The sequence below is a fragment of the Zalophus californianus genome, chromosome 17, assembly GCF_009762305.2.
Source record: "Zalophus californianus isolate mZalCal1 chromosome 17, mZalCal1.pri.v2, whole genome shotgun sequence".
Taxonomy (NCBI): Eukaryota; Metazoa; Chordata; class Mammalia; order Carnivora; family Otariidae; genus Zalophus; species Zalophus californianus.
The window spans coordinates 17,418,370-17,444,800 of record NC_045611.1 but is presented as its reverse complement, the minus strand read 5'-3'; the positions used below and the strand labels follow the sequence as shown (position 1 = coordinate 17,444,800).

The 26,431-nt window shown below is 47.7% G+C and overlaps 1 protein-coding gene across 1 annotated transcript in view; it reads left to right on the top strand.

Moving 5' to 3' along the window:
* Positions 1-16,287: 16,287 nt before the first annotated feature.
* CDH1 (cadherin 1) overlaps positions 16,288-26,431 on the top strand; it is a 77,377-nt gene continuing 67,233 nt past the window's right edge. The window contains exons 1-2 of the mRNA XM_027618724.2: positions 16,288-16,445; positions 17,328-17,442. Coding sequence (XP_027474525.1) covers positions 16,398-16,445; positions 17,328-17,442 — 163 coding nt within the window. The 5' untranslated portion in view covers positions 16,288-16,397. The remainder of the gene's footprint in view (positions 16,446-17,327; positions 17,443-26,431) is intronic.

Below are 26,431 nucleotides of genomic sequence, written 5' to 3'. Positions count from 1 at the left end.
TCTCCCTCCTCCAGCCAGACTGAACTACCTAAAAATTCTGAGCCTTCTTTTCTGGGCTTTTGTCCAGGTGGTGACTTCTGGCACTCTGGCTAACTCAGATGTCGCTTCCCCCAGGAAGCCTTCCCTGAGTACCTTGTGCCCTCCCATCATGTGACTTGTTAATCTTGAATCATTACCACTGGCGCTGGTCTCCTACTGATATGGCTATTCTAGTTCCTGAGGTACTCTACTGAAAATTTTCCATATCATTGGCAATCAGGGGCTTCCCTGAATCCCTCAAGTGCTCCCACACCTGGGGGGCTATCTCCTATACCCCCCCAGATGTCCCTGCCGCCCAGTAATCAAAAGGGTAGGGGCCTGGGCACTCTGCTCTGGTGTTAAGGCCTGGTGTTTGAGTGGCCTGGTGCCCAGGTTCTACAAGTTGTTAAATATTATTTTTTTTAAAGATTTTATTTATTTATTTGAGAGATAGAATGAGATAGAGAGAGAGAGCATGAGACGGGGGAGGGTCAGAGGGAGAAGCAGACTCCCTGCTGAGCAGGGAGCCCGATGTGGGACTCGATCCTGGGACTCCAGGATCATGACCTGAGCCGAAGGCAGTCGCTTAACCAACTGAGCCACCCAGGCGCCCCAGTTGTTAAATATTATTAATGTCATTCTTGCTTATTGCCCAGGATTGTAAATCCCTGGTTCCCTTGTCTCTTTATTCCACCAGAGCGAAATCTCCTTGAGGGCAGGAAGGCACTCCCCTCATCAGCAAAACACTTGGCACATGCTCAGTGCCCAGTGAGTGTTTACCAAATGAATGAATGGATGGGTGAGTGAGTGAATGCAGCCTGAGAAGTTGCAGGGTCACTCTGGAAAACTGTGGGCCCCTCCCTACCCTCAGTCTGGACTCTGGAATTTCTTCCTGCCATGGAAACCTTGCTCTTTGCCCAGGTTTTATCACTGTGCTGGTCTACACCCCTGCAGGAGGCTCCTTCCACCTGCCACCGCCTGGCTCGGCTTGACCTTCCCTTCCTGCGAAACTTGGATTCTCATCAAGAAGTACTGATCCTAGGAGGATGAAGATGTATCCCTTTCTTTCGTGAATCCATGAGTAGACAAGCGCACATGTGCACACACGCACAAGCAAACACACGCACGCACAGGACCGTCTACGTGCTCACTGACTGTGGTAAGGTGACCACCTCAGCCTGGTTTAACCTGAGGTTCTCTGGTTCCAACACTGAGGGTCCTACACTCCAGGAGCCCCCTCTGTCCCTGGCAAACAGGGATGGTCTCTCTAGCACTGGGTTGGTTGGCTCATTCTTCATGGACAGTGGAGGAGTGATGGTCTCCAGGATGGACTTCTGTGTTGCTGGTGCTGAGCTCCAGACCTGGCACACAGTGGGTTTGCCACAGCTCCACCACTTGCTAGCCATGAAAAATCATTTCGCCTCTTGGTCTCCTCAAGAGGGGATAGAATAGTGTCTTCTTCACAGAGGTGCACGAGTCAATAACACTAAAAATGCCTGGTACTAGCTCCCCAGAACACACTGAGTGTTATATAAATGAGAGCCATTATTATTATAATTATATATGTACGTGGATGAAAGGTTTCTAGATTTTTTCGTTTGTGAAACAAACAAAACCAGTAGGAGGTATAGGACTACAAAACTCACCCCTCTGCTAAGCTTGCTCTTAGCAAAGCTCTCCTCCCCACTTAAAAAAGAAAACAGCTTTATTCTGATAAAATTCATAAACCACACAATTCACCTATTTAAAGCATTCAGTTCAGTGGGTTTTAGTGTGTTCACAAGGTTGTGTGATCATCACCACAATCTTTTTTTTTTCATCACCACAATCTAAGTTTAGAACATATGCCTCCCTCTATAAGGGAAGTCCCATCCCCATTAGCAGTCACTCCCAATGTCCCCCTTACCCCCCAGTCCTGCCAGCCCTAGGCAACCACTAATCTATTCTCTGTCTCTCTGGATTTGCCTGTTCTGGACCTTTCCTAAAAACGGACTCATACAATACGTGGCCTTTTGTGTCTGGCTTCTTTCCCTCAGCATATCATGTTTCCAAGGTTCATCCAGGTTGTAGTGTACATCAGAGCTCCATTCCTTTTCATAGCCAATGCCCCACCACCCTCCTTCGATCCCTTTTAGATATATCTAGAAAGGGTTAAACACTTAGCCTAGTCAGAACAAGTTTGTACTTGTGGAGGAAGAGACCAAAGGCTTTTTTATTTTTGCTATGCCTCTTTCTGTCTTATTCATTATATCTTACATTTTTCTCTTTCCCTTCCTTGTTGCTTTTTCTTTAACTTAAAAAATTTTTTTTTTATTTTATATGTAAGTAATCTCTACACCCAATGTGGGGCTCTTACTTATAACCCTGAGATCAAGAGTCGCATGCTCCCTTGGGGCATCTGGGTGGCTCGTTTATTTAAGCGTGTGACTCTTGATTTTGGCTCAGGTCATGATCTCAGGGTCATGGGATCCAGCCCTGCATCTAGCTCTGAGCTCAGCGGGGAGTCTGCTTGAGATTTTCTCTCTCCATCTCCCTCTGCCCCACCCCCCGCACATGTGTGTTCTTTCTCTCGTGCTAAAATAAATAAATCTTTAAAGAAAAAAAAAAACTTGCATGCTCCAGTGACTGAGCCAGCCAGACACCACTTATGTTTTCTTTCTTTTAAAGGGATACTATTTCAAAAATTTTTAGAAGAATAAATAGATCACATATGCATTATAAAACATAATAATGTAATGGGTAGGGGCGTGTGGGTGGCTCAATCAGGTAAGCATTCGACTCTTGATCTCCTCTCATGTCTTGATCTCTGGATTGTCAGTTCAAGCCTTGCATTGGGCTTCACATTGGGCATGGAGCCTACTTAAAAAAAAAAAAAAGAAAATAATAAAAATATAATGGGTAATCGTGAGCTCACCACTCACCCCAAATTTCCCTCTCCATGGAAATATCTGTTTGGGGGCGCCTGGCTGGCTCAGTGGGAAGACCATGCAACTCTTGATCTCTGGGTCATGAGTTTGAGCTCCGTGTGGGGTGTAGAGATTACTTAAATAAAAAACACTTTCGGGTGCCTGGGTGGCTCAGTTGGTTGAGCATCTGCCTTAGGCTCAGGTCATGATCCCAGGGTCCTGGGATCCAGCCCGGTGTGGGCTTCCTGCTCAGCGGGAGGCCTGCTTCTCCCTCTCTGTTTGTCTCTCCCCTCCCTCCACCATCACCTTTGCCCCCACTCCTGTTCTCTCTCACTCATCGTGTCTCTCAATAAATAAAATCTTAAAAAAAAAAAACTTAAAAAAAAATCTGTGGATGAGGATTTGGTGTCCTCACCAAACTTCCCAGCTTCCCTCTCAAGAGATTCCCAGTTTTTTCCTCCAATTTTTAATAGTTATATATTATTTATAATATTTACATTTTGTTCTGTGACTATAATTAAGTCTTCTGTGCTTTGTCGGGAAGTTGAATCTAAAAACTGAAAAGCAGGGGCGCCTGTGTAGCTCAGTGGGTTGGTTGAGCGCCTGCCTTCGGCTCAGGTCATGATCCCAGGGTCCTGGGATCCAGCCCTGCATGGGGCTCTCTGCTCAGTGGGAGGCCTGCTTCTCCCTCTCCCACTCCCCCTGCTTGTGTTCCCTCTCTCTGTCAAATAAAGAAATAAATCTTTGGAAAAAATTTTTAAAAATTAAAAAAAAAACTGAAAAGCGATACACAGCATCATGATTCCGTAAATATTAGTCATTTGAGAACTCTTGGCTCCCAAGAGAAGGAAAAGTGAACCTGGTCAGTGACACAATTTCCAATATCAAGAAGCTCAAAGTTATAGTATGTATGTATGTATGTATTTAAAAGATCTTATTTATTTGAGAGAGAGAGAGCGCGAAAGAGCACGAGTCATGGGGAGGGGGAGAGGGAGAGGGAGAAGCAAACTCCCCCACGGAGCCTGGAGCCTGACTTGGGGCTCAATGTGGGGCTCCATCCTAGAACCCTGGGATCGTGACCTGAGAGAAGGCAGACGCTTAACTGACTGAGCCACCCAGCCGTCCCACCAAAGACCTAGTTTTTAGGGGCGCCTGGGTGGCTCACTTGGTTGAGCGACTGCCTTCGGCTCAGGTCATGATCCCAGGGTCCTGGGATTGAGCCCCGCATCCTGGGATTGAGCCCCGCATCCGGCTCCCTGCTCGGCGGGAAGCCTGCTTCTCCCTCTCCCACTCCCCCTGCTTGTGTTCCCTCTCTCTCTCTCTCTCTCTCTCTCTCTGTTAAATAAATAAAAATAAAATCTTAAAAAAAAAAAAGACCTAGTTTTTAGAGGCACAAGGAAAAACTAAGGGATCCTTCCAGGCTGAGTTATTTTACAGACAGGATTTCATTGGCAGAGGCTGGAGGGTGGGCCTTGACACAAGGGAAGGGAAGAGCAGGAGGGGCTTTCTCTCTCCACGGCGCGTGGATGGCTTCCTGGGCTCCGAGACGAGAAGTGGGGCCTTCTTTCCTCCTGGGAGACCGGAAGCCCGGCTCTGTGGGGCTGGCGTGCCCGGCGATCCTGCAGCACCTTATCTGGCATTCTTGAGATACCAGTTGCAAAGACACCTGTGCAGAGAGAGGGCACCTAGCCAGCCATGGGTCTCCCCCTCTTTCAGCAGGCCTAGGAGAGAGTGAGAAGCTGGAGGGAGCCTGCCGCCCACGGACTGCACTCCGGCAAAACCCTGAGCGGCGTGAATTGTGGAAATAGTTAATGTTCATCTAGCACTTCCTGTGTGCCACCCTCCTTAGGTTTCTCACAACCACCCAACAAGGTAGGTGCTACTGTGATCCCCATTCTACAGATGAGGACATTGAGGACCAAAGGGAGTTAAAGTGACTCATTCAAAGGCTTCAAATTAGCTGGCGGAAGAGCAGGATTCAGACTCAGGCGGTGAGCACGTACCTCGGTGCTGGGAACCATTTTGCCACCCTGGTCTTGGAGCTGGAGCACCCGCTTGAACCCTACCTCGCCTATGACCTGGCTGTTCTCTCTGAGCCTCACTCACCTCCTTTGGAAAATGGGGGTAATACGTTCTGCTCTGTAGGCAGGTTGGAGAACCACGTGGCCCACCCACGGCCCCTGCCCCTCTGGTTTCAGCTCTGTTCAGTCCCCCACCCCACCCCTTGATGGAGGGAAGCTCCAGCCTCGCCAAGCAATCAGCAGCTTGAGCTGTGCTCTGACCAGCTTCTCCCGGCTGCCCTGGGGTCTGGAATTTCAGGTCAACCTCACAGATCATTTCTTTTCTTTTCTTTTTGTAAAGATTTTGTTTATTTATTTGACAGAGACACAGCGAGAGAGGGAACACAGGCAGGGGGCGTGGGGGAGGAGAAGTAAGCTGCCCGCTGAGCGGGGAGCCCGATGCGGGGCTCAATCCCAGGACCCTGGGATCATGACCTGAGGAAGGCAGATGCTTAACGACTGAGCCACCCAGGCGCCCTGACAGATCCTTTCTTGCTAAATTAAGCAAGGTTTGCCTTTCAGTTCAACTGGTACCTAGAAATAAAAGCCTTCCCTGGCCTTAGCAGTATAGCATGGAGATTAAGAGGCTTTGGAGACCAGTGGCCCTGGGTTCAAATTCCAGTTTTATCACTTTTACTGTGTAACCCTGGACAAATCGTGTTACTACTCTGAGTCTGCTTCCAAATCGGTAAAATGGATGTAGTGATACTACCCAAAGGAACGTATGAGGACCAGTGAGAGAAGGCGTAGAGTACCAGGAGCTCCAAGACATGGTAGCTATCTTTTTTATCATACCATATATTACAAATACTAGCATTGAGCAGCATGCCTGGTACATAGTCAGCATTCAATGAATAAATGGATGTATGTTGACCTGTCTGCATCCCTCATTACCTATGAGCTTCTTAAGGGCAGGAAACATTTTTTTTTTTAAGATTTTATTTACTTACTTGAGACAGAGAGAGGGACCATGAGCAGGGAGCAGGGGGAGAGGGGCAGAGAGAGAGGAAGAGCGAGAAGCAGGCTCCCCACTGAGCAGGGAGCCCGATTTGGGACTCGATCCCAGGACCCTGAGATCATGACCTGAGCCAAAGGCAGATGCTTAACTGACTGAGCCACCCAGGGCCCCAGGAAACAATTTTTTTTAACTTTGATTATTATTTATTTTTTCTCGGTTCAAGTTTAATAGAAACAATGAAAGATCAAAAGTGGTGCCCCCTGCACACATCAGGTGGCCTGCCCCACAGCACAGCTCAGGCCATTTTCTCCAGAGGAAGAAAGGCTGGCCTCCCCAGCCCCCGCAGGAGAGGCCCGTCCTGTCCCATACCACATCTGCACTGAGTCTGAAGTCTTGTGTTTTAAGCCTGACAATGGTACAAAAGAGATTTTGTTTTCATGGCCACCCACTGCAGCCCAGCCCTAAAATGGCCCAGTTCTCACTTCTTTTAAGAGAAATATTTTTTGCTCTTCTGGACATCAGGCTTGATGTTATCACTGCCAGGCTTCTAGCCAGCTGGGCACACTTCCCCATGCTTGTCAGTAAACTGGAAGGCTTGAACTAGTTTCAGAGTCTCATCCACAGAGCGGCCGATGGGAAGGTTATTTATTTATTTTTTTATTTATTTATTTATTTTAAAGATTTTATTTGACAGAGAGACAGCGAGAGAGGGAACACAAGCAGGGGGAGTGGCAGAGGGAGAAGCAGGCTTCCCGCTGAGCAGGGAGCCCGATGCGGGGCTCGATCCCAGGACCCCGGGATCGTGACCCGAGCCGAAGGCAGACGCTTAACGACTGAGTCATCCAGGCGCCCTGGGAAGGTCATTTAAAGTGAGCTGCCAAAGGATATCCTTCTCATCACTGATAAAGAGGCCCCTGAACGAGATGCCTCCATCAACCTTTAAGACTCCATTGTCCTAAAAAGAAAGAGAAAAAGACTCCATGGTCCTGAATGATGCTACACTTGGGGTCTGATACCAAGGGAATGTTCATGGGCCCCAGTCCTTCTTGTTTCTTGGGTGTGTTGATCCATGCCAGGTGACAGAAATGAGAATCCACAGAAGCACCAATCACTTGGTGAGTTTCTTAAATTCTTCTCCCCTGTCACTGAAAGCGGTGATCTCCCTGGGCACACAAAGGTAAATTCAAGAGGGTAAAAAAAGAACAGGATGTATTTGCCTTTGTAGTCAGGTAGTCTGACGTCTTTGAACTGGCCATTTGGCATAATAGCCATGGCTTTGAGGTTGGGGACAGGATGCCCAATTCTGGCATTTCCTTTTTTTTTTATTTTAAAGATTTTATTTATTTATTTGAGAGAGAGAGAGTGCAAGAGAGGGGGTAGGGTCAGAGGGAGAAGCAGACTCCCCACTGATCAGGGAGCCCGATGCAGGACTTGGTCCTGGGACTCCAGGATCATGACCTGAGCCAGAGGCAGTTGCTTAACCGACTGAGCCACCCAGTTGCCCCCCAATTTTGGCATTTCCTGAATACATCTTGCTATGGGCAGCTCTGAGACAGAACACACCAAAGACCAGTCAGAAAGAAGATGCCTTGTTTATTTTAAGTAAACTCTACATCCCACATGGGGCGTGAACTCTCAACCCTGAGATCAAGAGTTACATGCTCTACTGACTGAGCCAGCCAGGCACCCCTAGGGCAGGAAACATATTTTGTTTACTTTTGTGTCCACAGTGCTGAGCAGAGTATCTAGCACATAGTGCTGAGCCGAATACCTAGCACATGGGAGTGCTTAATAAATATTTGTTGTTTGCCCTAATGAGCTAATGGATCTGGTCAGCCATCATTTATGGTGCTAAAACCACAAGGTAAAAGGCTGATAGATAAGTTGATAATGGGGGATCAGCTGACATTAACTGAATCTTAGTATTCTAATAGAACCAACCAATTTCTTGCTTCCTGATAATGATGTTCTGGGAAGTACTCAGAACCACATATGAAATATGAAATATTTTTGTCTAAAAAATTGAATCTGGGGCACCTGGGTGGCTCAGTTGTTGGGCGTCTGCCTTCGATCTATTGTGATCCCAGGGTTCAGGGATCAAACCCCGCATCGGGCTCCCTGTTCCTCAGGAAGCCTGCTTCTCCCTCTCCCACTCCCCCTGCTTGTGTTCCCTCTCTCGCTGTGTTTCTCTCTGTCAAATAAAATCTTTAAAAAAGAAAAAAAAAATTGAATCTGGGGGCGACTGGGTGGCTCAGTTGGTTAAGCGTCCGCCTTTGGCTCAGGTCATGATCCCAGGGTCCTGGGATCAAGCCTTTCATCAGGCTCCTTGCTCAGCAGGAAGCCTGCTTCTCTCTCTCCCTCTGCCTGCCTCCTCTTGCTTGTGCTCTCTCACTCTCTCTGTCAAATAAATAAATAAAATCTTAAAAAAAAAATTTCTTTCTTGGGACCCCTGGGTGGCTCAGTTGGTTGAGTGTCAGAGTCTTTTTCTTTTCTTTTCTTTTAAAGATTTTATTTATTTATTTGAGAGAGAGAGAGCAGGAGAGGGAAGAGGGTCAGAGGGAGGAGCAGACCCCCTGCTGAGCAGGGAGCCCGATGTGGGACTCGATCCCCGGACTCCAGGATCATGACCTGAGCCGAAGGCAGTCGCTCAACCAACTGAGCCACCCAGGCGCCCCAAGTGCTGGACTCTTGATCTTAACTCAGGTCTTGATCTTGGGGTCATGAGTTCAAGCCCTGCATTGGGCTCCATGCTAGGCCTGGACCCTACTTAAAAAAAATAAAAATAAAAAAGTCTCAGAGATGCAGACTGAAATATTTTTAGGAGAAGTGACATGTTATCTGGGATTTAAGAAAATATATATTTTGCAAAAATAAAAATAAAAATACCAAAATAGCCAAAATGTATGGAACACTGACAACACCACATGCTGGTGAGGCTGTGGAGCCATAGGATCTCTCACCGCTGGGGGGATGCAGAATGGTGCAGCCACTTCCGAACCTGGTTTGGCAACTTACAAACTAAATATCCTTTTACTATACATTCTGGCAACTCTGCTCCTTGGTATTTACCCAAAGGAGTTGAAAACTTACATCCACACGAAAACCTGCACATGAATGATTATAGCAGTTTTATTCATAATTGCCAAAACTTGGAAGCAACCAAAATATCCTTCAGGGGTAAGTGGATAAATACATTGCGGTACATACAGACAATAGAATATTATTCAGTGCTAAAAAAAATGAGCTATCAAGCCACAAAAAGACATGGGGGAACCTTAAATGTTTATTAATAAAAGAAGCCAATCTGAAATGTCTGTAGACATGATGATTCCAACAGTTAGGGAGGGAAAATTTTTCTTTGTCCTTTAAGGTTCTTCTAGGTGGTCTAAGAACCAAACTGACATGAGTCTGATTAACAGAAGGAAAGGAGTGACTCCCTGGCTGGCTCAGTTGGAAGAGAGTGTGACTCTTGATCATGGGGCTGTGAGTTCAAGCCCCTTGTTTGTTGTGGAGATTGCTTAAATAAATAAAAAACTTTTTAAAAAATTAAAAAAAAAAAAAAAAAACCAAGGATGGGGCGCCTGGGTGGCTCAGTCGTTAAGCTTCTGCCTTCGGCTCAGGTCATGATCCCAGGGTCCTGGGATCGAGCCCCGCATCGGGCTCCCTGCTCAGCGGGAAGCCTGCTTCTTCCTCTCCCACTCCCCCTGCTTGTGTTCCCTCTCTTGCTCTGTGTCTCTCTCTGTCAAATAAATAAAATCTTAAAAGAAAAAAAAAAGGAAAAAACAAAGTTTAATTACATGTGCATGGAGGCCCCATCATAAAATTGAGACCCAAAGAAATGATCAAGGCATGCAGTTTTTATACATTTAAAAATTTTTAATTCCAGTATAATTAACATACAGTATTATATTAATTTCAGATGTAAAATATAGGGATTCAACAACTCTGTACATTAGTCAGTGCTCACCACAGTAAGTGCACTCTTAATCCAGTTGCACCCATTTCCCCCATCGCCCCACTAACCTCCCCTCTGGTAACCATCAGTTTGTTTTCTGTATGTAAGAGTCTGGTTTTTTTGTTTGTCTCTTTTATCCTTTGTGTGTTTGTTTTGTTTCTTAAATTCTACATATTAGTGAAATCACATGGTACTTGTTTTTCTCTGACATTAGCATTATACCCTCTAGATCCATCCATGTTATTGTAAATGGAAAATATTTCATTCTTTTTTATGGCTGAGTAATATTCCATCATATAATATATATATATATAATATATATGTGTGTATATATATACATATAATTTATTTCCACGTTGGGCTCTCTGCTCAGCAGGGAGTCTGTTTCTTCCTCTCACTCTCCCTCTGTGTTGTCCCTCTCTCTCTCTCTGTCAAATAAATAATAAAATCTTTTAAAAAACAAGATTTTATTTATTTATTTATTTATTTTAAGATTTTATTTATTCATTTGTCGATCTCATGGCCCTGAGATCATGATCTGATCCAAAGGTAGGTGCTTAACCAACTGAGCCACCCAGGCGCCCCTATTTTATTTTATTTTATTTATTTTAGAGAGAGTGTGTAAGCAGCGGGGAGGGACAGAGGGAGAAGGGGAGACAGAATCTTAAGCAGCCTCCACGCTTAGCCTGGAGCCCCATTCAGGACTTGATCTCAGACCCTGAGATCATGACCTGAGCCATAATCAAGAGTCAGCCACTTAACCGACTGAGTCACCCAGGCGCCCCAAGGTTTTATACATTTTAGATGAAGAAATATAATCTGTGAGGAATTAACAGGATAAAGAAAACTTTTGTTTGAGAGCTCCAGTTAGTAGGGAGTTTTTGAACAGAATTTGGACTGGGGTAGTAAATTAGTAAAACTGACCAGGTTTATTTATAGAAGCTTTCTTGGCCCTGAATTATCTGAGTCCTACCATAAGGCTGTGTCTTTACCTCCTGGTACAGGGAGGGTATATTTCACATGGGAGATTTATTTCCAGTTTTCAGGGGGCAAAGGTGGGGGGGTCAGAGTGTCTTTTTTGCATTGGCTCTTTCTTAGATAATTCAGAATAATCAATATGCCAAAATGGTATATTGGGGGGGGGGCTGACTTATGTCCCCAAACACTTATATGACATTCTCGAAAAGGCAAAATTACGAAGACAGTAAAAAAGATCAATGGTTGACAGGAGTTAGCAGGGAGGGAGGGATGAATAGGCAGGCAAGACACACAGGATTTTGTTTTGTTTTGAGCTCAGGATTTTTAGGGCAGTGAAATGACTGTGTCACTATAATGGTGGATACATGTCATTATACATTTGTTCAAACCCACAGAATTGTAATGTAGACTTTGGGTGATTATGAAGTGTCACTGTAGGTTTACCAATTGTAACAAATGTACCACTCTGGTGGGGGGAGGCTATGTATGTGCGGGGGGCAAGGGGGTATTTGGGAAATCTCTGTATCTTCCTCTCAAATCTGCTGTGAACATAAAACTGCTCTAAAGAATATTTTTTTTTTTAAAACGCAGGGGTGAAAAGAGACAAGATTTGGTACAATTACAAAGTTTACAAATGACAAAATTATAAAAATGGCAAAAAATAATTATTGGAGCTAGATGATAGCTACATGGTGTGCATTCTACTCCACATGGTATGCAGTATGCTATTTTCTTGTGATTGAAAAAACAATGTTTTTTGCAGACATGAGTGGCTGAGCCGCAAGGGGTGGGGTGCGGCACCCCTATCAGTTACTGTTATTTTCACAGGAAGCTGAAGCTGGATATCCAGCTCCCTCCCCTGTGTGCCGGCAGGCAGTCCGGGCCAGCAGAGGTTTTAGGAGCCCCCAGGAGCAGCTAGCCCACAGCCTCATCTCCCCCACATCATTGGGAGCTCGATCTGGCTGTAATCCCTGGCAATTTCAATTTCCCTGGGATTCCCCTCCAGGCAGGTGGGGGTTAAGCTCCCCTCAGAGAGGCTTAGGGAGGGGGTACCCCTCTTGGTCGGAGTACCATTATTGCCACCGCTTTGCCTGGAAATGAAAGGGATGGGACTGCCTGGGGGAATTAATCGTTTTTTTTTTGTTTGTTTTTTTAAAGATTTTATTTATTTATTTGAGAGAGAGAATGAGATAGAGAGAGAGCATGAGAGGGGAGAGGGTCAGAGGGAGAAGCAGACTCCCCACTGAGCAGGGAGCCCGATGCGGGACTCGATTCCGGGACTCCAGGATCATGACCCGAGCCGAAGGCAGTCGCTTAACCAACTGAGCCACCCAGGCGCCCTGGGGGAATTCATCGTTAACCTCCTGGCTGACCAGTGGCCAGGACACCCAGGAAATGAAAGTTCATCAGAGACACACCCTGTAATAAGGAGACCTGGAGTTCTCATCGCAGCGATGGATGTTTGGTTAGCATCAGCCATAGGGACTGTCATCCACTGGCAAGGCCTCTGGTCAACCTTTCTTTTCGCTGTAGATACTTGAAAATCTACCGTTAACATTGGACTGGCTCTCAGAGAGATATAACTCCAAGATTTTGATTTTTTCTCCCCTCAGTTGGGAAGCTAATGTATGCAGTGGACCCAATCACCTGCACTGACACAGTTGCATACAATCTCTGGGGTACATGGACCTCCCTGAAGCCCATCCACAGACACCACTTTAAGAATCCTGGGCCGAGCTTACTAGCTCCAACGTAAGTTCTCATTCCTTTGGAAAGAAGCACACCCTAGAGCCCTCTTTAAAATGCAAATGGCCCGGGGCGCCTGGGTGGCTCAGTCATTAAGCGTCTGCCTTCCGCTCAGGTCATGATCCCAGGGTCCTGGGAGCGAGCCCCGCGTCAGGCTCCCTGCCCCGCAGGAAGCCTGCTTCTCCCTCTCCCACTCCCCCTGCTTGTGTTCCCTCTCTCGCTATGTCTCTCTCTGTCAAATAAATAAATAAAATCTTTAAAAAAATAAAATAAAATGCAAATGACCCTTGGGAAGGTTGAAAAGACCAACCAGCTTGTGTCAAAGAGTTTTTCCCCCCGCAGCAGCTAGAGACAGCCTAATAGGTTTTAATGGTGGCGGTGGGGAAAGCAGAGCCTGGGGGTGGGGAGGCTTTGTAAGGGCTCACAATTGGGCCTAGAACTGGTAAGGGAATGTACTGAGCCAAGAGTGCTAAAAGCTAAGTTGATGCAGCGGTCACAAGAATCTTGTGAATTAAGTGCTATCAGCATCCCCATTTTATGGAAGAGGAAACGGACTGGAAAGGATCAAGTGACATGCTACCCTCTCCGCAGCTAGAGGGGAATGTGAAGCCTCCAGCAACTTGAGATTAAAGGCCCATCAGCAGCATAGCCCAACATCAGCTCCTTTGATTCTCACAATGAGGAATCCTTTTTTTTATAAAAAATAGATTTATTTATTTTAGAGGGGGTAGGAGCGGGAGGAAGCGGGAGAGACAGTCCCCCACAGACTGTGCTGAGTGTGGAGCCTGATGCGGGGTCTGATCTTACAACCCTGAGATCATGACCTGAGCTGAAACCAATAGTCAGACACCTAACCAACTGTGCCACCGAGGTGCCCCAGAGGAAATCCTTTTTGATGGAAGAGGAAACTGAGGCAATTCAATGAGGGCCATAGTCACTCAGTGCTCCCCCTCCAGCCTCCTGAGTGTTCCCTCCTCACTCTGGACAGCTGGGAGCCGGCAGTCCTGTTCCTGGAGCTTGAAGGAGTTGCTTAGAAGTCTGAAGAGAGCATCGTGCCGACTTGTCTTCACTGCCCCTAATTGTTTTCTAAAATCCTTCTTATTGAATTATCAGAATGTAATGGAAGAGTCGATGAGAGTCGCTTCAGAGTTACAAGGCCAGGGCTTGCTGGGTGGAGAAAAGCAAAGCCCTAAAGGCTCCCTGGGCCGAGCAATGGTATAAAATATGTATTTTTACATAACTGGGAGAAAAAAAATAAACGGACAAGCTGCCCCATGGGGGAAACGCCTCTTTCTGTATTTCCATTATCTTGTTTAATGCACAGTCGGGCAGGAGCCTCAGTGGGAAAGGAAATACTGGAGACCTTTCCCTCTGAGCCTCCTGGTGGGTTAAGAGGCAGAGAGAGCCAAAATGCAGAAATCCAAATGGCCTGGGCGTGTACTCAGAAACCCATTAAAACTGTGGGGACAGGTGGGGAAACCCATTAAAACTGAGGGGACAGGTGGGGGAGAGCGCTGGGCTGATTCAAAACACTGTCTTGGTTTGCAACAACACCTCTCTGGCTTGAGAAAGTAGCCTCAGTGTGCTCAGATTCACCTTTAGCTCTAGGTGAAATATTCTTTTTTTTAAGATTTTTATTTGACAGAGAGAGACACACTGGGAGAGGGAACCCAAGCAGGGGGAGTGGGAGAGGGAGAAGCAGGCTTCCCGCGGAGCAGAGAGCCCAATGTGGGGCTCAATTCCAGGACCCTGAGATCATGACCTGAGCTGAAGGCAGTCGCCTAACCAACTGAGCCACCCAGGTGCCCCTCTGGGTGAAATATCCTAAACATGGCCTTCCCCAGGAGGAAGGGGGGAAGGGAGTGATCCTTTCCAAAGACCAACCAACACACCAAAACATTTACTGAGTGGGCACTATCAGGTGCCAAGTATTCTGTTTAGTGATTTTCTTGCATAGCTCCCATCGACCCATTTATACAGATAAGAGCCCCCTAGCTGCCCAAGGTCATGCAGCTGGTGAGCAGTTTACTCCACACAGTGTTTAGGAGTTCTGAGCATGCTTGGAAGGGTAAAGGGAAACATACTGTCCTTGTCAGGGTAGCCAAACCACACAGATGCGCTGGCCCCTGGCAGTCAGAAGAAGCTATCTGACCTAATATTTGCATGTCTATTCTTTTTTTGACTCTAAAATTATTTTCCTAAGGACAGAATTCTCTAGAGAAGGCAGTGGTGACAATAGTGTGGTGTTAAGAGCACCAATCTGGGGGTCAGGAGATTTGAGCCTCCAGGCTTGGCTTTGATATTGACTTGCTATGGGACATTGAAACTTCTTTGCAAATAACAGGTTTGGATAATCTTTAAAGGGTCTTTTCCAGGATAACATCAAAGATTGAAAACTACGGCTCCAGCTCCAAGATGATCTGGGGTCCACATGAGGTGAAGCTAATAGAAAGAAGGGCCCTGGAATCAGAGAGGGGTGGGTTCCAGTCCTCCACCACCTCCTAGTGGCCTCCAATTCTTTATGCGTCAGTTACCTATCAAATGGAAACAACAACAGCTCTTGGGTTGTTCCTAGATAAGATTAAATGTTTAGCATAGAGCCTGGCACAGTAACTTTCAACGCGCTGCACCTACTGTTACTATTATTATCCCTCACGTTTGTACGGAGCTTTTATGGCGCAGGAAACACTGGTCTTACTAATTGTATGGCAACCTCACAACCTAGGAAGGAGTTTGTGATTATTGTTCCCGTTTGGAAAATGGAGAAACTGAGGTTTTGGAAGGTGGGTCCTACCCTGTGGATTGACTTGCACACTCACGACCTATGGAGACCCGCAGTTAATAAGAACTAGAAGCGCCTGGGAGGCTCAGTCGGTTAAGCGACCTAAGCTACTCCACCTAAGCAACCGACTCTTAGTTTCCTCTCAGGTGGTGATCTCAGGATCATGAGATCGAGCCCCGCCTCTGTGCTTAGCTCAGAACCGGCTTGGGACTCTCTCCCTCTCCTTCTGCCCCTCCCCTCCCTTTATCTCTTCCTAAAAAAAAAAAAAAAAGGCGGGGGGCGCCTGGGTGGCTCTGTCGGTTAAGCGTCTCCCTTAGCCCCAGGTCACGATCTTGGGATCCTGGGATCCAGCCCCATACCGGGCTCCTTGCTTGCTCAGCAGGAAGCCTGCTTCTCCCTCTCCCTGCCCTCCCCCTTCCTGTTCTCTGTCAAATAAATAAATTAAAATATTAAAAAAAAAAAAAGGCAGAGCTAGCGGGGCGCCTGGCTGGCTCAGTCGGTAGAAGGAGTGACTCTTGATCTCAGGGTCATGAGTTCAAGCCCCGCGTTGAGCGCAGAGACTACTTAAAAAAAAAGACAAAACTAGATAAAGCGTAAATTCCTTTCTGTCCCCAGGTGTTTGTGAGGCACCTGGAGGCTGGGAGGAAACTTGGAAGTAACAGGAATTATGGAACGCCTATTCCACAACCTGATTCTAGCAACTGCGGGTAGCGGGTCACTGGGCGGGAGCCGCTTGACGCGGCTTGAAGCCGTCTGCCCCCACATCGGCGGAGGAAGCCGAGGCTGAGCCCCGCCGCTCATTGGCTGTGGGCCGCAGGTGTGGCCTCAGCCAATCAGCGGTGCCGGGGGCGGAGCCTTCCAGGCTCACCTGGCGGCCGCGACGCAGTCCAGCTCATTGGCGCCGGGCACTACGGAGCACCTGTGAGTTTGCGGAAGTGCTGCCGTACTGTCGCCCCGCCAAGCTCCGCAGGACCCGACCCCTGCTCGGCCCGCCATGGGCTCTCGGTACCCTAGCGTCTCCGCGCTCCTGCTGCTGCTACAGGTACGTCCTTTCCCCTGGCTTTGCGGGGGACGCCTTCCGGCCCCACCATCACGCGCCCCGGCCCCCTTCCTCTCTATCGTCGGCCCTTCCTCTCTCTTGTCGCCCCCTCTTCTTCCAAGAAAGTTTAGTTTCAAGAACGGCCTGGAAGCTGCGCCGCGCTCTTGGGCTTCGCGGAGCTGGGAGTGGGAGCGGGTGGAGAGCGACCGCGGCTTTGCCCACTCCCTCTCGTAAATACTCGAGCTGGGCGGGGGGCGAGCCTCGCTGTGGGCCTGGGGGATCCCGGGCTGGCCGCAGTACGGGCTAGGGGCGGGCGGGGGGTAGGGACGTGGGGGGGTCAGGATACAGAAAAGGGGAGTCCCGGTGCAAATCAAGGGGAGCCAGGAGTAATGGGGACGACCCCTGAGGTAAGGAAAGGGAAATCAATAGAAATAAAGGCACCTGCCGTGTAAAGAAAGGGTAGTAAACAGGTATGGAGGCGCCCCTGGGATAATAAAGGGCTCGGAGGTGTTGGAGAGCCCCTCCTTGTGAGGAGGTAGACTAGGGAGTGGGGGGGTTCCCGGTGTGTGGAAAGTGAAGTGGGGAAGAGTAAAGATGCCTCCAGTGAAATGAAAAAGTAGACCGGAAGGAAAGGGGTGCTTGGTGGGGAGGTACTGACCCAGCAGCCCCCTTTCCCGGGAGTACCTGGGGGCTTGGCGGCAGCAGGTTTCGGAGTGAAAGAGTTTGGCGTGGCTGCCTGCCCTGGGGGTTGGGGGTGAGTGTGGCTCCCTCCCACAGTGCCGACGCTGGGAGCGAGGGAGGGGAGGTGCAAATGGTTTCGGTGTGGGTAGGAGGGGACACCCCCCCTCCCAGGTCACCTGGTTTCATACCTTTCCCCTACTTCAGGTTTCATCGTGGCTCTGCCAGGAGCCCGAGCCCTGCCGTCCTGGCTTTGGCGCTGACAGCTACACGTTCACAGTGCCCCGGCGACATTTGGAGAGAGGCCGAGTCCTGGGCAGAGGTAAGTCCTGAGCCTGGGAAGGGTCTGAGAAATTGCACTTCCACGCCCCTGGGCAAAGCCCTTTTGTCCTGGTTCAAACGATACCCCTTTGGAATTTACACAGATGTAGGGATCTAAACCTTAACCATGGTGAGCACTGTGGTTGAGAGGGCTACCCTTGTATGGTGATGTTGGGAAGGGGGCATTTACTTAGAGGCCTTTAATGTGTCCCATTTTGTCCTGACCACTTGAGAGACTGTCATTTCAGACTGCAGAAACCTGATGTATTGGGGGGGTAGGGCTTAGTAATTCCCCTTTTGCAGATAAGGAAATGGAGGCTCAGAGGGTGGAGTCCACTTGCCCAAGGTCAGCAGAGCAGGAATTTGAGTGAGGCCTGACTCCCAGGGCCCATTCTGCACAATCTGGGTGCCCTCTCTTAGTTATCAGGTTGTGGCATTTGCTCAAAGAGGTGAAAACATTTCCATACAGGTACTATTCCCCCAAGGAATAATGTTTTTTAAAAAAAAAAAGCCTGATAGCTCTGACTCGGGGAATGAAAAGGCACACAGTGGATTTCTGGGCCTTGGCACTGTGATAATCAGGATTATAGAGTTTGCTTTATTTCACTTCACTGGTCCCCAGGAGTGAGAGAGCAAGGGAAGCTTGGTTTCTCTTCTGGTTTCACTGACTCCCAGGTGCTTATTTCCTACCAAACGACTTCTTCCTCTTGATTTTAGTTGATGGGGCGAGTATCATAACTATAAAACACTTTTTCAAGTGAGAAATCACCCACGATTCCCAGAGGAAATTCACTGCATTTCTTCTTCCAATCTTCGATCACGTGAAAACTGCAGCATGCTGTTGTGTGAAGATTGTTTGAATTTTGGAAGTTGTTCCAACAGTGGGCGGCATTTTTTTCTTTTTTAAACAGAAACTGCAGCTTCATTGATTAAACATATTTGCTTTTCTGGGGCCTGTGTTGTGTGGCACTCTCTATTGAGTCAGAAAGGAAGTGTTTGTCTGATTTTTCCAGTGCATCCACCATTAGTCAATGGTTGATATTCTGCCCAGCCCTGTGCTGGGCACCCAGGAATGAATTGAAGAGATACAGGGACACTCCAGCCTGCTGTTAGTATGTCACATTCCAGCAGATTATGGAGAATGTCCCAGGACCCACTTAGAGGGCACTGTGGGACATGGGCATTTAGATGCCAAAGAATGTGGGTGGCATGGCATGTTTTGATGGCTATCAGTGGGCAGTGAGGACTGGCTTCTTGGAGGAGGCAAAGTTGACCCAGCCTTGAAGATGGAGGCAGGGGTTAGAAACTGGGAGTGTGAGTGTTTGTTAGTATGGGGTGTCCCAGACAAGCGCCTGTCACTTTGTTTTCTTGCACCAGGACATTTGGTAGCTCCAAATGTGGGTTAGTCTGGCTTTTATTGCTCCCGCCCTGCCCCCCCCCCAACAAAACTCTTGGTCTGACCAATAATATTATTACATAACATAAATATTACCATTATTATTAATAGCGGCACCTATTCCTTTTGAACCAGACTCGGGCTAGTGTTTCCTTTTACCTAATTTTGCTTTATGAGGGTAGGCACCATTGTTCGTCGATTTTGCAGGGGAGGAAACTGAAACACAGCTGCTGGTCTTTCTCTGGTTCTCTCCCCTTCTCAATAATCTCAAAAAGAAAGAAGGATGGCGTTTGGGAGAATTAGTGTCCGTTGTGAAGCAGGTGTTGTCTTCACTGTGTGCCTGAGAGAGCAGAGATGTTGATGTGGCAGGAGTCTGAGGAGAGGAGGTGGTGGTGATGGGTCAGACTAGGGGGAAGTGCCAGGGGGTCTGCGGCTGGTGATCCTGGTGCGAGGGGCCGCCTCTTCGAGGTCCTCGGTCCTCGGTCGGGTGGCTGGTTTCAGTTTCCTTTTTTTTTTTTTTTAATTTTATTTATTTATTTAATTGACAGAGAGGGAGAGAGAGACAGCGAGAGACGGAACACAAGCAGGGGGAGGGTCAGAGGGAGAAGCAGGCTTCCCGCGGAGCGGGGAGCCCGATGCGGGGCTCGATCCCAGGACCCTGAGATCATGACCTGAGCTGAAGGCAGTCGCTTAACCAACTGAGCCACCCAGGCGCCCCTCAGTTTCTTTCTATCCAAGACCCACCCCACTCAACAAATTTTCTGACCTTTCACCGTTTTGGGCTTTCCTACCAATCCAGTGTAGAATTAGCCAATTACCCCAAGATAGGCGTGCCCTTCTGGTAAAATCACATGGACCTCAGAGAACTGGCTTTGTGATTTTAAAAAGGCAGCTGGGAGTTAGGGTGGTGGCCTCACTCTTTGGGCCCTCCAAGGAAATGGAGGGATGTGACATTAGCACCAGGTTTATTTATTTATTATTTTAAAAAAGATTTATTTATTTATTTGACAAAGAGAGACACAGTGAGAGAGGGAACACAAGCAGGGGAGTGTGGGGAGGGAGAAGTAGGCTTCCCGCCGAGGAGCCTGATGCGGGGCGGGGCTCGATCCCAGGACTCTGGGATCATGACCTGAGCGGAAGGCAGACGCTTAACCGACTGAGCCACCCAGGTGCCCCTCATGGGAGTTTGAAAACAAGGAACCTGTTACTTTTTGTCCACCATTGGCCAAAGAGTGTCACAAATAGGGTTTGACCAAACTCAGGGGACCCTGGGGTGGTTTGCTGGGGTGATTGGTGTGCTCTGTGAGATGGTTGACCCCACAGTCGGAGCCTTGTATTGATTTTATTGGTTTCTCTCCAGGTTCTAAAATGGAGAATGTTTTAAAAAACAAGTCACTATAAACCGGTTCTCTAGAATTTCTGATTATTTTTCTTTTTCCTAGCCCAAACTGGTTTATGAAACCCAGGCTTTTAGACAGTTTGGGATCTAAGAAGTATCATCATAGTGCCCTCCGCTTTAAGTTGATTGAGGTGTGGGGGGAGTGGGGGGTGGGGGGGGAGGAAAAGCAGGTAGGCTTTTAAACTGATGGCTTCATTGCTTTGCTTCCTCTACCGCCTGGTTTTGGGCAAACAGGGTTTATGTTTTGGGTTTGAGGTCTGGCTGCTTGATGGATTGACCTAGCTCACAAGCACCCACTTGTGTGGATTAAATACATCCATTTCCCCTTTCTACAAGTTGTGCTGAAAGGTGGTAGAAACAGTGTGCAGACCTCCTAATTAAACTGGGCTTAAAAAAAAAAAAAAACAAATACAGAAACCTGCTTTGGGATCTCCTTTACATGATCAGATTCCCTCTCCCGCCCCTCAGACTCACTTCCTCATTACTCACTTCTGTGATAAGACTTGGTGCTGCGCTCACTGAGGAAGGAGACCTGGGTCCTCCTGTTCTTGTTTTTGTGTCTGTGAGAAGCTGAGGCTTCCTTACGTGCGTCCTGTGTGAGGAAGTCTGCCTGCTGTTCCCCCGTGAGGCCTGCCGGACCTGCCCTGCCTCTGCCAGGTGGTTGTGGAAATCCCTGTTTGCTCTCCGGGGCTTTATATTGGATGAGTCTTTTCTTCCGAAATGCTCACCTTGGTGTCTGTTACACATTCCCTTCCAAGCGTAGCCCCAGATAAGCCAGACGCGGAAGCAATCAGCTCTCACATCTCCCAGGAGCTGCCAAAACCCTAAAATCCCCGAGAGGCACCTGTCACAGTTCAGACTTTCTGGGTTTCCACTCTGCCTCAACTCCCATCTCCTTTCAGGGCTTTGGGCTTTCAAGGAGGGGAATGAAGTCTGTATAGTCAGGATAGTGTGAGTAAGCACATGAAAGATCCAGGTTTGGGACGCCTGGGTGGCTCATGTCTGACTTGAAGCTGAAGCTGAGGTCATGATCCCAGGGGTGGGATTTAGCCTGGCTTGGCTGGAAGTCTGCTTGTTCCTCTGCCCCTCCCCCTACTTGTTCTCTCTCCCCCACACCCCATCTCTCAAGTAAGTAAAATCTTTTTTTTTAAAGATTTTATTATTTATTTTTTAAAGATTTTATTTATTTATTTGAGAGCGAGAATGAGAGAGAGCGAGCACATGAGAGGGGGGAGAGTCAGAGGGAGAAGCAGACTCCCTGCTGAGCAGCAGGGAGCCCGATGCGGGACTCTATCCCGGGACTCCAGGATCATGACCTGAGCCGAAGGCAGTCGCTCTACCAACCGAGCCACCCAGGCGCCCTTATTTATTTATTTGACAGAGAGGGAACACAAGCAGGGGGAGTGGGAGAGGGAGAAGCAGGCTTCCGGCCAAAGCAGGGAGCCTGATGTGGGGCTCGATCCCAGGACCTGAGCCGAAGGCAGACGCTTAACGACTGAGCCACCCAGGCGCCCCACAAGTAAATAAAATCTTAAAAAAAAGAAAATCCAGGTTTGCCTTTCAGCTCCTAGCTGTGTGACCTTAGGTAAATCACTTTACTTCAGTGAACCTCGGTTCCCCCATCTGTGAATGGGGGGAGGCAATAATACTTAGTGGTTTGTTGTGAGACTTAAATGTGTATGTTCGTTTATTTGGCTAGGCAGCAAATAAGAGTGCCAGCACTGGGCTTGCCTCTGGGGTTACAGTAATGAATAAAGCAGATGTGAGCTGAGCATAAAGCAAGTGAGATGGATGTAAAGAAACAGGAAAGATTCATTAGATGGTGTCTCATGTTTCTTAGGGACAGAGAGTAGGCACTCAGATATTTTAAACAAATGAATGAATTAATAAATATTTATTATCCCTCATACATTTTCTCTCTCTCTTTTTTTTTTCCTCTCTCAAACTCTTTGGCCTTAGGCCAGCCCTAGATGTTGATGAAATGGAGGTGAGTCTGTGAACTTTCTAAGACTCATGTGAGGGTTGCACACCCCTTCAGTGGTCCTGGAAGCTGGGCTACCTTGATAAGTGTGTCCCAGGGATACAGTGTGCTGAATGCTTCCCTGTCAGAGCCAGAGCACAGAGGTGGGAGCCCTCAAACCTGAATCGGGAAGGGGAAAGGCAGTCATTTTTAAGTGTTTTTTATCTTTGGTCCAAAGAAACCCTCCTGGTGGCCTTCCTTTCTCCATCTCTGTCTCTCTCTCTTCTTGCTAATTTAAGTTTACCTTTTATACCTCTCAGCTCATGATTGCTACTGTTGGGAGGGCTTTAGCTACCCTCTTTTTGCACATTTCCTCTTCCCTTTCCTTCCTCTCATCTACCTCCAACCCCCACCCCCACCCCCTGCCCGACCCCAGGCGCATTTCCATCATTTAGAAGGTTCTTGAGTCAGACTGCCTAGATTGAAACCTAGGGAATGCCCCTTGCCGGCTGAGGGGATGTTGGCCAAGGACTTTACCCTCTAAGCCTTAGTTTCCTCATCTGTAAAATGGGCATAATAGTACCAGGTGCTCAATATTAAAGCCGCTGGACTATTTAGTGCCTTCTGTTTGAGCCTCTACCTTGTGTTTTACCTTTGGTTCACACTTTTCCCCATGTTCCTTCCCACCCAGTAAACCAGCCAAACCAGTTTCCTCACTCTCCCTGCTTCTGTGTTAAAGCAAACACTGCTCTGCAAACAGTGACCAGACCAAAGTGCCCTTTGCTAGGAAAGGCAGTTCTGTGGCGTTCCCTTGCTTGCCACTGTGCAGTGTACGTGGGTGGGGCCGCCTGTGGACCTGCTCATGAATGCTGCTGGCGATTGGAGTGGGCAAGGAGTGCGGCAAGGAGCAATGGGGACGGGGAGACTGAAACTGTCAGCTTCTTTTTCTCTCTTTAATTTATTTGAGAGAGTGCGCGAGCACGCTTTGGTCACGCAGGCACGGGGGGAGGGGCAGAGTGAGAGGCAGACGCAGATTCCTTGCTGAGCAGAGAGCCCGCTGACATGGGGCTCAATTCCAGGATCCCCCAGGACCCCAGGATCACGTCCTGAGCCAAAGGCAGACACTTAACCGACTGAGCCACCCACGCACCCCTTCTAATTTGAAAAATATTTCATGGGGCACCTGGCTGGCTCGTTGGTAGAGCAGGTGATTCTTCATCTCAGATTGGAAGTTTGAGCCCTACGTTGGGGCTTACTTGAAATCTTTAAAAAATAAAATTATTTCATAATTTTATTTTAGGATACTGTGTGTTTCCCCATTGCTAAAAATGCTATGCCCCAGCCCCTGAGATTATGGCTCACCTGAATGGCTAAGTATTGAATCACCTGGAACACTTCAGAGATACAGATTCGCCCTCCTGCAAATTCACTGAGCTACAGACTCAGAGTGGGGTTCTGGATATGGCATTTTTTAAAGCTCCCCAGGTTGCTGTTGCCACCAGATTCATTGCCCTGGACAACTCCAGTAGCTAGGGCAGAAATGTTGGATGAGTAAATACCTGGTGCCAGCCGGGTGTATGAACATCCTTTGTCCAGCTTAGGTAAGGCCAAGGGATTCAAGGGCTAGTGGATCCAGAAGGGATAAGCCTGGTCCTTCTGCCATGTGGGTGAGGGAGTGCTCTGTGGATGCGGAATAGGGCTGATGGGGTAGGAATGGGGGGACCCAGAGAAGTAGCCAATGCACATACCTCTCCCCACTGTGTAGCCAGTGCTAGGGGTACTGACTTTAGACCCAGCCCTTGCTCTCAGGGAGATGGCAGAAATCTCTGAGAACCCTGCAGAGGGTAATTCCAGTACCTTTTACCTTCTGAGAAGGGCTGTGTGGTGGGGAAGTGTTCAGCGGTCACTTTGGTGAGTGAGAGGGTTTCAGCCAAACAGAGAAGGTGAACAGGCTCTCCAGGAATTGGAAACGGGGTGCTCAGAGGCATGGCGGGGTATAAAGGAGCCAGGCTGGAGCTGTGCTTTCTTGGACAAGGGAGGGTAGCTCGCAGGGGAGGATCCCAGGATGTGACTGCCTATATAGGCAGCAGCCAGGCTATCCCAAGCCCTTGGACTTGAGTCTGCAGTTAATAGAGTGTTTTCTCTTTCTGTTTTTTGTTTTGTTTTTTAACAAAACCCTGGGGTTTCCCTTTCTATTCCCCCCGCCTTCCTATTCTTTTACTAGACAAATCATTCATTTGGTTAAAATATATATATATATGTTAAAAAAAAATATGTATGTGGTCGACAGTGAAAAAGTCTCCTTATCACCCTGCCCAGGAAATAGCGTAGGTGGGGCGACAGTCCTGTACTTTTATCTCCCAAAACCCACGCTCTCATCGTGCCCCTTTTGTGCCTTGTTGCCAAATTGCATCTCCAGTGGAACCTAAGTCACTGTTCCCAAGGGTAAGAAATTGCCTCCTTCCCCTTAGGAAAAGATGTCTTTAAACCTTTTGTATCCCTCACTTTAACTGTGATGCTGGAATTCAGCTGCTTCTGCGTTTGAAGGGCCTCTTGTCTTCCACGTGTGGGTAATTTCCATCCTGTTTCCCTTTTACCTCCAATTCCAAATAAATGCTAGCTGAAGTGCACTTCTTTTCCTTTCTGTTGGTCTTCAACTTTCTGTGTCTCTGAAAATGCAGTTCAGTTGGCATTCAGAATTAGGAGTTGGGAGGGAAAGTGTCCTAAACTAAGGTTCCAACTGGGACTTTTTCAAGGTGCGAGAGAGATCTGGGCCTGGATCCTTGTGAGCTCAGGTGTTATTGCTGGGATCTAATGGAGCCTGTCTGGAAGGGTTGAACCTGTTCACCATGAGCAAAATCATAAACAGTGGCCAGCACAGGACCCTGTGGGATAATTGGCCAAGGCCTAGATAATAATTAGTGGGCTTTGTAATTAGAAGAGCTTGTAAGAAGCTGAAAGCCTTTCAGATTTTATGGTACCTAGGCAAGTTAAAGGCTAGGGAAAACACCTGTTTCTGTGGTTTGGCATTCAGGACTCACTCATACACCTTTTCTGTTCCCAGAAGAGTTTTCCTGAAAGAAGTTTTAAGAGTGTTTTCACCTAAGTTATTGCAACAGCCTCCTTTCTTGTCTCCCTGTCTCCTCTGGTCCTCCCACAACAGTGTTCTCTCCATCCAACAGCCAAGAGTTATGGTTTTTAAAATTCAAGTTAATACAAATAGTGAATAGTATGTTGCACAACTGAAACTAATAAAATGTATGTCAATTATACTTGAATTAAAAAAGTTAGGGACACCTGGGTGGCTCAGTCGTTAAGCGTCTGCATTCGGCTCAGGTCATGATCCCAGGGTCCTGGGATTGAGTCCCATATCGGGCTCCCTGCTCAGCGGCAAGCCTGCTTCTCTCTCTGCCTGCTTTGTCTGCCGTTCCTCCTGCTTGTGTTCGCGCTCTCTCTCTGACAAATAAATAAATAAAATCTTAAGTTAAAAATCAAACTCTGCCAGTGGCTCCCCATTTCACACAGAATGTAAGTCGAAGTCCTCTCTATGATGTGCAAAGCTTCCATGATCTTCCCCCCCCACAACACTTCCCCCACCCCTTACTGTCATTTCTTCTTGACTACCTGGAACACAGCAGGCACACTTCTACCTCAGGGCCTTTGCACTGGCTGTTACTGCTGTCTGTAATACTTTTCTCTGATACCTGCATGGCTCACTCATTTATTTTTAAGCTCTGTGCCCAACGTGGGGCTTGAACTCATGACCCCGAGATCAAGAGCTGCTTGCTCTACTAACTGAGACAGCCAGGCACCCCACAGCTCACTCATTTAGGTCCAAGTTTTTGCTCACATGTCACCCTCTCAGTGAAGCCTTTCTTGAAACTATTTGAGATAGTTACCCCTTCTCCTAGCACCCCCTTTCCTCCTCCTTTGCTTTATTTTCCTCTGGAGCACATTTCATCATCTAGCATGCTATGTATTTCACTTATTTCTTCTGTCCATTTTCTGTCTCCTCTCAGTAGAATAGAAGCTCCAGGAGGCCAGGGAATTTCATCTTGTTTAGTTCAGGCTGTATTGCATCTAGAACAGTGCCTGGCACATTATAGGTACTCAGTAAGTGTTTGTTGAATGAGTAAGTGAGGTTTCAGAGTGCATGTATAGATCTTAACATATTTTTTGTATTTAGAAAGTATTCCAGGGCGCCTTTGGTTTTAAAGAAAAGCTAGAACTTTGTC